General features: G+C 31.4%; 2 protein-coding genes across 2 annotated transcripts; both read right to left on the bottom strand.

Moving 5' to 3' along the window:
- Positions 1–627: 627 nt before the first annotated feature.
- LOC106122277 (circadian clock-controlled protein-like) lies at positions 628–6,974 on the bottom strand. The gene is given in 5 exon segments (NM_001311938.1): positions 628–837; positions 2,084–2,239; positions 2,683–2,813; positions 3,970–4,189; positions 6,841–6,974. Coding segments are annotated over 5 exon segments (750 nt in total). The 5' UTR covers positions 6,920–6,974; the 3' UTR covers positions 628–673.
- A 3,153-nt stretch (positions 6,975–10,127) lies between these two features.
- LOC106122012 (circadian clock-controlled protein-like) lies at positions 10,128–16,070 on the bottom strand. Its single transcript, NM_001311900.1, is given in 5 exon segments — positions 10,128–10,733; positions 11,117–11,272; positions 11,687–11,817; positions 12,506–12,725; positions 15,774–16,070. Coding segments are annotated over 5 exon segments (753 nt in total). The 5' UTR covers positions 15,853–16,070; the 3' UTR covers positions 10,128–10,566.
- Between the last annotated feature and the right edge of the window lie 287 nt (positions 16,071–16,357).

Here is a 16,357-nt window from a genome sequence, read left to right as displayed (position 1 = left end):
CAATCAGCTCAGGACGTGACCGATAACGAAGCTGAAAGAAATACTGACGAATATAAATTCTAAAGTAAATTACTTCCTTTTTGTCTTCATTCGTATTTGATAAACGCAATTGAACAAGTATAAGGTAAACAAATCTTTATGAACCAATTTTGCAGATTCACATCTTGGGATCTATCGAATTTGTATTCGATTAACGTTGGTTGATCTACCTGCGGAGATTTTGAACAAAAAAAGCATATGACAGATATTTTTATCATCATCAACCTGCCCTTATCCCTATTAAGGGTCGGCACAGTATGTACTACTCCTCCATACATCCATATCAGGCGTCATATCCGAATCTACCCCCTTCCTACGCATATCCTCTTTCACACAGTAGCCACATACAATCTCATTACTTTTTTGCTTATATCATCATCCATCCGCATAACATGTCCAAACCACGCTAATTTTTAATGACAGATATTTTTATAATTACAAGAAATAAAAAAGATGCATAGAAAAAGTAGAATTTAATCAATGAAACACACAGACAAATTGTGTAATTTATCAGACCATACAACAACTATAAACCTACCGACTCATCAAAGTCACTTCTATGAGTAAAATGTAGGAAATAAAAAAGTATTTAAAATAGACGGATTTATTCTAAAACTAAATAACATACAAATACTTATGTAGGTATAGGAACGTTAATAAGTTCTTCGTAGGGAACGACCAGGAAGAACTTTTCTATTGTCTTTAACGCTAACTCTACAGCGTAGTCTACTATCGGTTTACCGAACTCTTCGGACACGGTCCGCCAATTTTCATTAAGGAATGACAGCACTGTGTTACCTGTGAACATAATAATTTTAGGTTTAGTCCTTTGCCAATAACAATATTAAAAATACAAATATTAGGAACAGGAGGGACATTTAGAAATAAATCTTACGCAAAAAAACTAGTCCTCGAAGAGTTTCGATTGCTTAGTTGATACTTGTGAGATATAGAGGAACTGTTAATTAATAATGCGAATGTTTGAATGGATGGATGGATGGATGTTTGTTTGAAGGTATCTCCAGAACGGCAGCATGGATCTCTTTGAAATTCATCATAGATGTAAAATATAAGCTGGAAGAACATATGGACTACAAAATAAGTTTTTTTTTTTTAATTTGGCACGGTTTTTTTTTAATTTGGCACGGTTAGTGTCGTGCGACAGCTAGTGTTTAAAGAAAACTGCTCTTAATTCGCTCTTTTATATTAATTTTTTTTTTCAGTATTCTTTTATGTATTATAATAAATTAAATAAAATTAAACAACGATAAATAAGAGTTTCTATTGTCTAAACAAATATCATCGCTTTAATTCCTTTTAAAAATACGATAAATGTAATTTAATTTGTGATTTTGGTTGAAACATGTAGTTGGAATTTATCACGAGACAAAATATAATACATAATATGGTAATAATATGATTATAAATAGTCATTCGTCACGTTATCTGCCATCTAAAGCCGGCAAAAAATAACTACAATATGTTATGTTACTTGTTCGCTAAACCTCTATAATTTATTATAGTTTTTATTTCGATGAACTTTGCTATTTTGGGTATTATATTAAGTTCTGGATTCTTCGTAAAACATAACCAGTTTGATTACCTCGTTCGCCGTGACATCTTAACGTCAAAGCTTGCGTAATTACAATATTAAATAATAGAATATATGATTCTTAACCATTTAAATTAAATTTAAACAAAAAGTTTCAATGTCATTGGATTAGTTCCACGCGAGCTTAAAAAATGTATTTTCAAATTTCTTCTATTAAATATAATAAATTATTTTATACTGATAACGAGTAACAGCTTCTATCAGTCAATTCCCCATTTTCATTTTCTTATTGAAATAGTAGAGCATAGAGAGAGAACTAAAGGGTCTCCTACACAACGTTCATTAGATAAAACGGAGATCTACTTTAGGTATGTCCTTTGTAAGGTCGTGGTATTTCACCGTTTGGATATATTTAGTGACGCAAACACATACATCACGTGGAATAAGAGCTTAATACTAGTTTAAAAATTTGCACACTCGATTGATACTCACTTAATTCTTTGCTTTCCTTGAAAAGATTTTGTAAATCAAATGTTACTTTGTCTCCATAATCAAATGTATATTTGTAGCTTTTGATAGCGAAATGATTAACACCTTTGTCGTCTTTTATATACTTTGTGTTTATGTCCAATTTCATTTTGAGGTTTGCTGAAAAAGAAATATATTTTTTAACTTAACATAACGTTTAGCTATCAAACGGGTTTTGTTTTCGTATAATACTGTATTGATATCAGAACTAAAGGTTTGTATAAAATTTCAGATTAATATATTAACAGAAATTTAATCTAATTATAGTTCAATAGGTTTGATCCAAATAAACTGATAAAAAAACCGTTTAAAAATAACCTTAACTTATCGTCGTATTAAACGTATTAAAATAATAATCATAAACAATTGATACTATTTGAGAACTTTATACTACTCTACAGAAAAACTTCACGATTAATTTTTCCTGTAATTTAGTTTTAAAATAAATTATATTTCCTGTCATGGTTTGGTAAGTTATCAAAGTAAACATCCTGTATTTGTGACAATTTTACGTTAAAAATATCACAGTCTTAAGTAATTTTCCGCAGGAGAAAAAAACTTACTTAATTTAATCTTGGCATCTCCCTCGCCGTTAATGGGAAACAAAAGCACCTTTCCTACGGCGTCGTAACCTCCTTTGATGGTCAAGTTACAGTGGAACTCTAAAACAAAGTGACGTTTCTCAAGCTCAGATCTGTAATCAAAGAAAAATTTTTGAGAGTTTTTTCTCATGTAAAGTTGAAAACAACTTACTTTATAATCCGAATAACAAAATTAATATTTAAATCTTGTTTTTTGCAAGTCTGTAAATGTTGTTTCTTAATCATCATCGGCTGAACTTCGCACTGAGGGGCTCGGAGCCTTCCCTAAGTTAGGGGTGACTAAGCCTTTTTCTATTGCGGCGTTAATTCTTTTGGAATTTTTATATTTCAATAGTATAACAGTTTGTAATATGCCGCGTAATATTAAAATACCAAATATGTTATTTTGTATTTTAATATTTGCATTAAAATGCACATCAAATTACAATATAATACTTTGATATTTTAAACGTATATTTCCGTATCGAATATTCTTGATTAATTATTTATTCATTTTCAAACTACATGAGTATCTACACGGCTAATATTTCAATTTTATTGTCTATTAAAATAAATTGAATTTGGCCATAAAGGTGAGTATAGACTAGAGCATTTCCTTGTAACAGATTATCGAGCAGGTTTTTAACATGTTCTATTATAAATGCATATTCTTGTAAACTTATAGCAATATTCATTTAACATCAATTAAACCGCGTAGTAACGCATTTGATAAATGTTTTTCGTCAGTAAATTAACATCGTGGTCATTCCACTCAAAACCTGTTATTAGCTTCAATTTTATGTTGCCAATGTCAAGGGGTTAATGATTTGTTTCGCATAGAGATGATGACTACACAAAAAACTGTCAAATCACAATAATAATTGCCTTTGTAAAATATGTTTATAAGTAATGCCTGAATCGTTCAACAAAAAAATAATAGTCGAGCCTACGTTCATGACTGGTTACTATAAGTTTGTAATACTGCGTCATTATAATCGATCTATTTGCAGCAAGATCACGGTCCAACACTAGGACTGTTTAGGATGTCCCTGCTTACGCTTATCTGGCTCCTTTTGCCACACTTTTCATTAATTTTTGATATAAATCTGTGCTGTGTGTATTTTTTTCTCTTGTACCTGTGCATAAATGTGTTTCTTTCTTTCTTACATAACTTAAGGACCTAAGACCGTATAGGCATGGGCCTTGGGCACGAAAAGGCAATAAAGTAGCATGCTTCTATTAATGTATTGTTAAAATAAACATACTTACATAACATTATCGACAATGCATTTTCTGAAGCCACTAACTTTTCCTTGGTAAAACGTGACCTTGAGACCGCTGAGCGGGATAGACAGTTTGTCTATTGTAAATGGGTCCAACGGAGGTACGCCTAGATGTGGAAGTCCTTTGACAAACTCTGGAATCGCATCCTGTGTTGCTTTTATTAAGCATTCGCTATTTGTATCATTACAAGGTCGAATGTAATCAGCTGAAATCAAATTGAAACGTGTTATAAAATGGTAGTAAAATGTTAAATCAGTTTAAAGTAATGTTTGGTGAAAAAAATATATATGTACATTTCGTTTCAGATACGCGTAGTCTAGTCTAGTGATTAAAATTTGTTTTAAACAGGAATTTTGGTCTCAGAAACACACGGTTAACCAGCATTACCATGTGCTAGTTATCAATTTCTACGTTTGTTAATCCATTGCATTCCTGGCAGGTAGTCTACAATCTTTGTTCGTGATTTATGTACCTATATACTACATAGGCTATTATGTTTTTAAACGTATACGTTGCACAACCCTGCACCTTGAAAGTGATTGGAGCACATCTGAATACCAGAGCACAATATCAACCTTGGTTCATTAAAAATAAAGTGTACGTAGTTTTGTGTACATAATTAAGGTAATAATTGTAGTAAAAACAAAAACGAATCATACTTTGTTTACTATTTTTAAAAACGTTCTAAATTTTATTCAGAGATTTTTTCTTTATCATTGCCTTCTGTTTCTTATTTTACCAATTGTTCGCATAAAATAAAAACTGCACATATTTTTTAAATTATTAAAAATAAATATAATTTGTAAAAAAAAACTTATTTCTCCAATACAATTCCACGTTTGTCGTATTGTTTGCTTTGTCCTCGACAATTAAATTCCCAGGATGGTTATGATATAATAATTATTCCTATCTTGATAAAAATTTATCTCACTTTGTACATAAAATTATATACAACGGTATATAAAAGTTTATAAAATAACCACACACCTATTATTTTACGAACACGATATCTTTGCGATTATAGTTCGGAAATTTATTAAAGCCCTTATTTATTTCCTTATAATCCTGACACGCTTCTATCGTATTTAGTTGCAATAATACTGTGACTGATCATTTCGTGTTACCTTTATCCTTTTTTATTAAAACAAACTAGCTGTCGTCCACGACTCTGTCCGCACGAAATTAAATACAAGCTTAATAAGTAGCCTATGTGTTATTCCAGACTATGATCCATTTCAAGTTCCGTTGAGCTTTTCCGGAGATACCTTCTAAAACATGCATTCATATAAACATTCGCATTTACAGTGTTCAGTAAAATTCGACCGCCAAAACTGCGACAAATCTATACTAATATTATAAAGCGGAAGCGTTTGTTTGTTTAAACTCGCTAATCTCAAGAACTACTGGTCTGATTTGAAAAATTCTTCTTTTGTTGGATAGTTCATTTATTGAGGAAGGCTTTAGGCTATATACTAACGCTGCGACCAATAGTGTTTTTTTAATTCCGCGCGGACGGAGTCGTGGGCGACTGGTAGTAAACCATATTTTTATTACTTTCTTCTTCAAATGTTTTTGTTCCTGTCTAAATTATTTATAACGACATAAATTAATCGATGGTAACTATAAGACTTACTATGAATCAGAAATAAATTCAGAATGCATTAAATATTTACCGATCTAAAAGTGGACAAAACTGGCTAAAAGCAAATAAAGTTGTTTTGGTCAAGGCCCTGAGGACATTGAAATCGTGCAACCATAAATTATTTGTTTTATAGCATGAAAAAGCAAACGAAAAAAAAACACCTGTATATATTCAGCGTCTGGTTTAATTAGGAGGATGAAGTAAGGTCGTAACGCCAAATTATTAAACTGGTACTTAGAAAATTATAGCATTACTCGTTGCAATAAAATGCAACCAAATTGATAATAGGTAAAGCAAAGTCAAAATAATATCTTGCCTTTAACTTTGTTTTACTTTTTTCATTGTCGACAAATATTAAGTTGAAGTCAAGTTTTTGCGTCTACTTTAATTTATTTTAATTTGGTGACGAACTATAGCGCTTTATTACGAAATTAATGTTCTGCGGACGGTTTGATTTTGCGCCTTGAATTGAGCAGATTCACTAGTTTTTGAAGAACGAAGTAATACGGTCAGCGCTTGTTAAATTATCAGTTATGTTACTAATATTAATGCGAAAGTTTAGATGGTTGGATAGATTGTTTAAAGGTATCTCCAGAAAGGATCTCGATTAAACTTGGCATGGATGTAGAACATATTCTGGAAGAACGCATAGGCTACTTATTAAGTTTTTGATAATTCCGCGTGGACATAGTCGCGGGCGATAGCTAATGTTGCAGTAAATTATAAAAGCAAAAAATATACACAAGTGTCTCAAGTTACAACTAAAAGGAGAGAATTAATTAACAAATTAGAACTTTTACCAGACACATTGCCTTGAGTCGTATTTTTAATGGTTTTTAAAATTTTTGAGTTACATCAATTCCATAAGGTTCCAAGGTGACATAAAAAACATTAATTTAATTTTTAAATAATCCTTAAAAAATTTATTTATTTTGATAGCTTTGATAGAGTAATTGATAATTATAATTTTGGATTGAAGTGTTTGAATTTTGACTTTAATATCTTCAAAATATCATTGAAATACTTATTCAGAATGTAAAAAAAAAACCCGAGAATAAGTATTTTTACCATTTTAATATAATTCGCTATTTACAAGAGATAAAATTTTATGTAAAATAATAGTTTTTGATTAAACTAAATAAAAATATTGAAATTTTATTATTATACTGAATATGTTTATTAAAAAAACAAAAAAAAACAAAAATGCCACTTACGTGCAAGTCTCGAATATGTTACACCGAATAAACTGCACAAGATACACAACAAAATGCCAGAAGATGTTTTCAAAATCATATTTGTTATGATAAATGTAATTGTGTGGATCAATTAACAGTAGTTTCAGTACTGCAACGGGCGTTAAGAATAACTGCCTTATATCTTCTAAACGGATAGATATCATTGGACCTTCGCTGCTGACATTGTAAGCCAACAACCGGTTCGAAGATTGGATCTTATTTATGTATCGTTTTTTTTCGATTACATGATATCTTATTCGATGTTTCAATCTATCACTAAGAACTACCGCTGTGATATACATACGTGTAATAGAAATTAGATTTAACTTTCAACCCCAAAGACTACAAATTTCAATGCAAACGTATCCGCAGATATCTAACAACTAATAACATCAATATAGTGTTAGGAAAGTAATCCAAGACTGTGCCGGTGTACTGGCACAACCCTAGTAACTAAAATGTCGACGTCTATGTCCCCTCACTAATCATTTTGACACTTGACTTTGCAATGTAAGCGCGCCATTCGCGCCAAAGGATTGTAATTAATAATGTCTAAAAATAGTGTGCATATAAATTGGGTTTTAAGGGCAAACGAGCAACGGGAACACCGAGGTGTTCATCGACGCCCTTGGACATCAGCAATACCAAAGGAACCGCAGATGCGTTGCCGGCCTGTTCAGTGCTTAACAAGATCATTTTAATTCTCATTTAAAGACTTCACTTATGCTTTTAATAATTTCGATAAGATTTAAAAAGTAAAAATACCACAAACAATTTTATCGCTATCGATCACGTCGAATATTATCATTTGTTACTTTGCTGTCCATTTAGCTTAGCATTCGATCGCCCAATCGGTAGTACAGAAAAAAGTAGCCAGTAACATCCCCACACGCATCATCTACCTTCCCGATAAAGTTCCGTCAAAACTAGCCTAGCATTTTGGAGACTTTCCAGAACAAACGCGAATATCTGGCAGAAAGACAGGCAGAATTTTTTAAAATTGTTTTTCGTTATAGGATAGGAAAGTACATAACGTACACGAAGCGTGTTTTTTTTTAGTTATATCGACACTTTAATTTTATTATATTTATAGATGGATAATAAATTTAAAACATAACAGCTTATATCATTTAAATGAAACGAGTAGTGATATAACCAAAAACAATGTTTACGGTTACATCATCTGTAACTAGTAAGAATAATATTTGAAAAGGATCAAGTTCATTTTTAAAAATCATTAATAAGCAACCAAATGTAAGGAAATTTATTCCTCAGATGAAGTAAAAAAATAACATTAGGTTAAAACATTTTTTGTTAAATCCCTAATGTTTTTATCTTTAATTACAGAGGCACTATTAATCAAAAATAAACATACTTTACGTAGAATCACATTAAGTGGAATGTTCACAAAGAAATGTAACAGCAGAATGTTTTGTGAAAGTGACAAACATTTTGTAAATCGTCTAAGAAAAAAGTTTGGAAACCGCTAGTATAAATGGATTGCGTGAAGTATCATAAACAAGAAAAGATTGACAAATTGGTAAGGTGACGAATAGAAGAGAATGTAGTACACTTAGTGAATATCACCATCAGGACAATATACTTCTCCACTGACGGACTTTAATCCTCCTCTAAGTTAGAGTTGACAAGGCCATAGTCCACCACTTCGCCCCAGTGCGAATCGACTTCTCAAATAGCTTCGAAGTTCTTCACACATATTTACAGTTTTCATCACGATGTTTTCCTTCACTGTAAGAACGTCGGATAAATGTATATATGTAAATCACAAATCGAAAAACACATTGGATAATGGCGGGATTTAAACCCAGGACATGCAGATTACAAGTCAAGTGCTTAACTCCTGAGCCATCGATGATCTCTTAGATCTCCTAGCTCTTGGTGATTATAGATATTAAGTAAATAATCGTGAATGGTGATATAATTGGTGATTTAATAAAAATCCAAGGTTTCTGCTTTAAATTAATATGGAAATTGATTCAGTGCAATGAATCTTTATTACATGAATAACCTAAAGAATATGCCTTTAACTTTGACCTTTTTAAAAGCTAACATCATGTTTTGTTTTTTTTCTTCGAATAAAAACATTAAAACATAATGTTACTTCTAGTTCTTTATCTTAGAAGCAAATATTTTAATTATTTATATTGCTTCTGAAACAAGCAAGTCATATAAAATTCCAAAATACAAATTGAATGATACTTCTTCATAATCTGAAAACTGTTTATGCATTGAATTTAACTGGACTGATCGTATTTTGTGCCTATTTGATTTTCGATGTTATTACGTCAGTGATAGTAGAAATATTAAAAATTCTCAGTAGTCATAAAATTAGCTGGCAGTAACTTCCATTTATGCTTTTAAGTCGGAACGAAGCCAAAGTTGTCATCTGATACTCATAATTACTTCTAACGTGTATGTGAATCGTACTTCGGCTGTCTTCAACAAGTATGAGATATTAACGGATTTCTCGGTGCAACAACTAATGTCAAACAGCGATCTGCCTAGCGCAGGGGTCAGGGTGTTTAGGCTACAAGAGACCACAATGAAGGTGAGAAGGGGAAACCTAAGAGTGAATATTGTTGTAAGTAATATCAAACTTTATGACGTTCTCACCAAATATTTTCATAATGGAGCCAGCACAATCACTAACTATATATTATTTTTTTACCGAATTGTATAATATAATAATTAAAAAATAATTATTAAAAATATGAATATTCCTCCATCAAAAAATTAACCTCTAATATAAGAATTGTTTCAATTGTTTAATAAAACAGAATAAATTATGGTACGAAAAAGCGAGGACATTTATCGTTACGTAATTCTTATAAAACAAAAATTCTTACTATTTTTACCAATATTATAAATGCGAATGTTTAGATGGATGGATGTTGGTTTGAAGGTACCTCCAGAATGACTGCAGAGATCTCGATGAAATTTGACATAGAGATAGAGCATAGTCTGGATAAACATAATATCTAGTAATTATTTAATGATAGGGTAATTTTTTAATTCCACGCGGACGGAGTAGCGAGCGACAGCTGGAATAAATTTTTTTATTCACGTATTATATTACTCCATATCTTAATAGAAGTAATATATTGGTTTAAATATTAAAACTTGAAAGCAGTCTATAATATGGATGTTAGTAATTTAAATTAACAAAAACACTGTTAATCTATAATAAATTTCATTTGTTGTAAAAATTAAAAACATTTTATTAATTATACTAAATCTTAAAATAATAATTCTTGAAATTAAAGATACAAAATTAAAACAAATACATAGAATATAAATTCACATTTAACAATACAGAAAGATTTTATAAAATAAAATATTTGCAATTACTATCGATCATGGATCGAGGAATGGAGCAATGCGCGTCAACCTTAAATCTAAATTATAATACTTAAAATTATTACTTGATTAATAATATGAATAACTAATCTTTTTACACGTTAAAATCTCTTTAAAATTAATCTCAGTAAACTTAATTTGAGTATTATATATTTTTTTATAGTTGGTTAGTTGTTTTATAAAACATATACAATTAAAAGTTAACACTCTAAAGTATCATTAATGATTATAATTCAAATAATATTTAAATTCTATAGCTTCTTTTTCGGCATCATTATGATAAGTAATTAGGTATCAGGTGGGTTTATTTATTAAAATGTTTTATGATTAATATTTAGGTATTGGTACGTATAATAATTCGTCATAAGGTACTGCATCAAAGAATTTCTTCGCTGTTTCTATGGTAACATTCATTGCGTAGTCCACAACAGGTTGTCCAAACTCTTCGGTAACTACTCTCCAATTCTCGTTAAGAAATCTCAATACTGTATTACCTGAAATATTAATTAAAAAGATTAATAATAACGCAATGGGGGTGACCAAAATAACAAGAACGGAATTCTAAATATCTTTATAAAAATTTAATTGAGGCAATTAAATACAAATCAAATTAAAACTGACAACCATTAGAGTAATGATCGATTGAATACCCCTCTCTCTCCCTCCCTATTTTGCATCCCACAAGGTGGTGGGGCCAGTTTCGTCACAAAGATCGATTGAAGACCAAATTATTTTAATTGATTAAAAGCGAATTTATTTAAAAAAGATCACACATTACTTTGTTAAATCCATTAACGAAATTACTAAGGAAATTTCTATTATCTTATCGTATTTTTGTAATAAAAACCTTAATGTAATTTAAATAAATTTAACTCACTTAATTCAGCATTTCCTTTGAATAGATTGCTTATAGTATAATGAATCCTTTCTCCGTAATCGAAAGTGTATCTGTAGCTTTTAATTCCAAAATGATCCCGTCCATCAGCATCTTTGAAATACTTTGTTTTTATGTTCATTTTTATGACGGAGTTTACTGCAATTTGAACATTAAATCAAGCTATATAAAAACTGTAATGTCGTAAATTAGCGTTCACATTTCAGATAATTTTTAGATATTTTATCTCTTATTGAAAATCATGTATAAATTAACAATTGAATGCTAAGCGCCTAGCGTTTTTGGTTCCGCAATTCTTTAAGATTATGATTTAGAGTCAAATAAATTTTTATATTATTTTAGTTATTGGAATATTATTTCAAAGTTCAAATGTCATGTTATTTATACGTTCATAAGATTTAAAGATGTTGCAGTCTTAACTTTTAACATAACATGTTAAGCTCATGTCAAGAGCTCCCGTTAATGCTGGGAGTCTTGACTTAAAATATTTTAGCATAACATTGTGGTAGGGAACCGTAGGCAAATTTTATTAGAAAACTCTATATGACCTACCTATTTTTATTTTGGAGTCACCTTCTCCGTTTATTGGAAACAATAATAATCTCCCCACAGCTGTATATTTGCCTTTTATTGTTATGTTGCATCGAACTTCCAGGATGAATACATTTTTTTCAAGATATGCCCTGTAAAAAATATTAAAAATGTGTTTGGATGGATGGATGGATGGATGGATGGATGGATGGTTGAATGAATGGCTGTTTGTTAGAAGATGTAGCTCCAGAACCGTTCAGGATGCCGAAAACATTTGGGATAGATAAAGAACATAGCCTGGAAGATATAGGGCTACTTATAAAGTTTTTTTTACGCGCAGATCCATTAAATATTTTCTCAAAACAAAATTATGGGATCACACAAATGTGATTTACCATGATCTTATATTTTAATTAACATTACTTCATTGTTAATTACACTCAATTAAACTAGGCAAATATATCATTAAATAATGATTTTAATTTTCTTTAAAATCTTTGTTAGTTGTATTGTTTTTTTTTTTTTTATTTCATATTGAAAAAGGGTTATTGACGATAACATAATAGCTTTTTTTTTAAATATAGCAATATTTGTGGGTCATCGGTTACAAAATTGCCCCAGAAGGTGTAAAATTTTTAAGTTTTAAAAAAATGCTATTTATTTTTTTTTAATACCCAGAGAGGAATTTTTATTTTATTTTTCTGGTGACCCTTGTGACCACCCCTATCATCCCCCTTCCTATGTACGTAACCTTTTGGGACACCCGGTATAACTGGCGTTCATAATAAGATGAGGCAAAAAATTAAATGATAATTAAAAATTTGTCCAAACTCTACTTACTCAACGTTCAACACTTGACATTTCCTCAAACCCGTTACTTTTCCATCCAAGAATGTTACCTTGACTCCAGGCAACTGTATTGGTAGGTTGTCGATAATGAAGGGATCTAGAGACGGCACTCCGAGATATGGTATCCCTTTAGAGAATTCTGGAATAGCGTCTTGCGTTGCTTTGACGAGGCATTCTGACTCAGTACTGTTGCACGGGTGAATGTAATCCGCTGTAAAATGAAATAAAAACTAATTAACATTCCTCATACACGAAGAGCGACAAACAATAAAACTTAATAATGCGACTGTGTGAAATAATTATCTGATAGTAGATGCATTTTCATAAGAAATTAAAAGGCCTTGACCAAATTATAAGTCATACATAGTGCATGTATCTTTAAATGAACAATTCTTGTATATATACAAAAGGAATCTCGGAATGGGCTCCAAAGATTTTCATAAAATTTAGTATATAGGCGGTTTCGGGGGCGATAAATCGATCTAGATAGGAATCATTTTTAGAAAATGTCATTTTATTCTTGTTTTATCGATAATCAACTTAGACATAAACTTAACTTTTTCTATTGGTAAGATCGAAAAATATTATTCATATTTCATCATTTTATTAGTAATTCGTACTTAAATATTATTTTCAATCATCATCATCAGCTCACTATACGTCCCCACCGAGGGGCTCGGAGCCTACCCTAAGTTAAGGGTGATTAGGCCATAAGTGCGGGTTGGTTGACTTCACACATATCTTTGAATTGATTCGCAGATATATGCAGGTTGCATCACGATGTTTTCCTTCACCGTAAGAACGTCGGATAAATGTACATATGTAAATCGGATATCGAAAAACACATTGGTACATGGCGGGATTCGAACCCAAGACCTGCAGATTGCAAGTCAAGTGCTTGACCACTGAGCCACCGACGCTCTCAATTTTCTATTCTATAATTTCTCTCTATTTTCAATAAACACAATAAAAAAAATACCGAGCAAAGCTCGGTCATCCAGGTGCTAGGTTTTTAAAGATAAACATCTAAACTAGACGCAACCTCCAAGAAGGCTAGAAATAAACACTTGCTCTAAAGACGGACCCCCGACGGGTCCGAAACTAGTTGGTGCCGTAACCGGACAATAATACGAGAGTTAAGCCGTTACCAATTAAATTAATATGATGTTACGAAGTTTAAACAATTTGATATTTACTATGTTCCTTACTTATTTTACTGTTTTATTGTACAGCATTGTGTTATTGTCTTTATCACATTAACTAAAGCCTGTTTCACACGAGGGTAGTGCGACAGCTGGCTCGTGTGTGAAACAAGTATGAACACATTACAAGGCAGTAAGTCAGTCATTACCTAGTGTTCGCCAGTTGGGCAATAATAAACGGATATTTCGAGACGTTAACACACGCAATGCGCTTAAGGTGTATCATTCGTTCCATTTCGTTTTAACACTTTCAGTATATGTATTCATAAGTATCGCAAATATTTGAAAAGAGCCTTAAAGATTAAATAAAACAAGTTAAATAGTGTTCTAATCCTAATCACTCCTCGTATCATTTATTTTCTTTTAATTTTAAATCTTATAATTAAAATATTCCTTTTTTAAACATTTCAAAGAGGAAAGATTTGAATGTTTATTTGAATTGAATTGACTCTGAAATTACTGAACTGATTTGAAAATTCACGATTGAAAAACTGCACTATCCGCAGATAACACTAGTTTTTTTTAAGTTCCGATGAAATCGCGGGCAACTGCTATACTCATATCTTTATAGTAAATGGAAACATACGAACAAACGGTCACTTGTTTTCGCTATTTTAGCGAAAACAAGTACTGAATATATTGTTATATCTTGTATGTGATATAAGCTATGACAGATATAGTCTTAAGTTTCAACTGTACACTTAAAACGTTAAGTTGAAGTACATAGCGGCGGACTTGACCTGGATAAGTTACTGCATGTTTATATGCCAATGTGAAACTACTTAAGTTATGCGACGCGACGTGATGGTGTGTTTTTGAAATGAGTTTTGACTGTAGTGAAACTTGTTTTGACTTACTGTCCCTTACATTATCTTTGAGAAAAACAGAGACAACAGTCTATGTCATAAGAAGTCACAGCTGTTGGGACCCGCAGTATTAAAAGGCTTTAAATGTATTTTAATTTTAACATCATCTTAGTTCAAGTTGTGTTGTTATTTTTTAAACTTCTACATGTTATTGTTTATGTTATAGTTAAAATTAACCACAACGAAAACTTTAACCGGTGATTTGATGCATCTCTAAACCGATTTTACCCGAGTGACCGAGTCATTTTTTTTCTTCATGTCATGTCCCTCAAGATAATATATTATGCATATCTTATTAATATTGTAAATCCGTCTGAAATAAATAAATTAAAATTAAACAAACTTGAGTCATACTGCCCCTTAAATAACATAACTCAGAAAACATTAAATATGGAGTAAAATGTAGGTAAACTTTGCGGAACCGATTGTGTCGGTTCAACAAGTTCTTTGACTTAAGTGAACTGTGCTCTGTCCTACTGTGATAACCAAAAGTAAACAATGTACTACAATGTACTACATGCATGCATTGTACTTATAAATCTAGAAAAGCGGAACGGATCTTGATAAAATTTGGCATACATATATAACATAGCTTAGAAGAACACATAGGCTACTAATTAAGTTTTATTTTTTTAATTTCGCACGAACGGAGTCGCTGGTGTCAGCTAACCAGCTTCGTATAGCCGTACTAGAATGCATTGGTATACATATATCTTATCTCATAAATATTATAAATGCGAATATTTGAATGCATGCATGCATGGATGTTTGTTAGAAGGTGTCTAGAACGTCTGCATGGATCTCGATAAAAATTATTATATAAGTAGAACATAGTATGAAAGAACACTTAGGATACCTATGATACCAGAAAAGTGGACAGTTTCCGAGGGATAAGTTTGCTTACATATTTACTTGATAAGTCTGCAACGGGTCAATACTCATTTTATTTCAATTTGGTACATATAAAGAACAACATAAAAGAGTAGCATATAAGATACTTTTTCCCCTTTTGTAAATTCTACGTATATAAAGTTGCAAAAAAGAATTACTCTTATGTCAGTCGCGTAAGATAAACGAGACTGCATACTTATAACGATAAAATACTGTGAGATCGTAACCATCGAAAAATAATTAACTTAAAAACCTACATGTTACATTTTTTCCAATGTTTTGTATAAATAGAAAACTTACGCGCAAGAAGTGCCGTAGAGGAACTGACAAAGGCCGCAACTACCGTAAAAAAACTAACAAAAACATGTTTATTACACATCTCGATCACCGCACACTAAACGTAGTAGACTAGAAGAAAAATATAAATTTAATGAAAACAATGCAGCGGTCTATTGAAGACCGACGGGCACACTGCCGTTGTGACCTTCGTCTTTGCTAGTTTCGTATTTCTTATGTAAATCGAAACGGGTTCTTTCTCATTTTCGGTTGCACAAATTCAGTTAGCTCTTTGCCAACTTAACCAAGTACTAACGCGAAACCACAAGATAGTGCGTTCTAAAAATGTGTTTGCATCGCGCACGCCACACTGCGTATGTTTACAGGTAGCAGCGTGTAAGCAAAATCGGTCTAAGCGATTGCAAATAAAAACTTAAGACACATATTGGCAATCGCAGAACTATATCGGGAAAAATCAGTTACGACTCAACAGATACTAGTGCGAGGATTCGGAGCTATTACTGTAAAACTAAAGTCATCAAAATCAATAATAAGTGTTTTTTTGCATTGTAAACTAAATTACTTGTTATGAATGAAAATTAGACTGT

The sequence above is a fragment of the Papilio xuthus genome, unplaced genomic scaffold (assembly GCF_000836235.2).
Source record: "Papilio xuthus unplaced genomic scaffold, Pxut_1.1 DF826933.1, whole genome shotgun sequence".
NCBI classification, from domain to species: Eukaryota; Metazoa; Arthropoda; class Insecta; order Lepidoptera; family Papilionidae; genus Papilio; species Papilio xuthus.
This window is presented reverse-complemented; position numbering and strand designations above follow the sequence as displayed.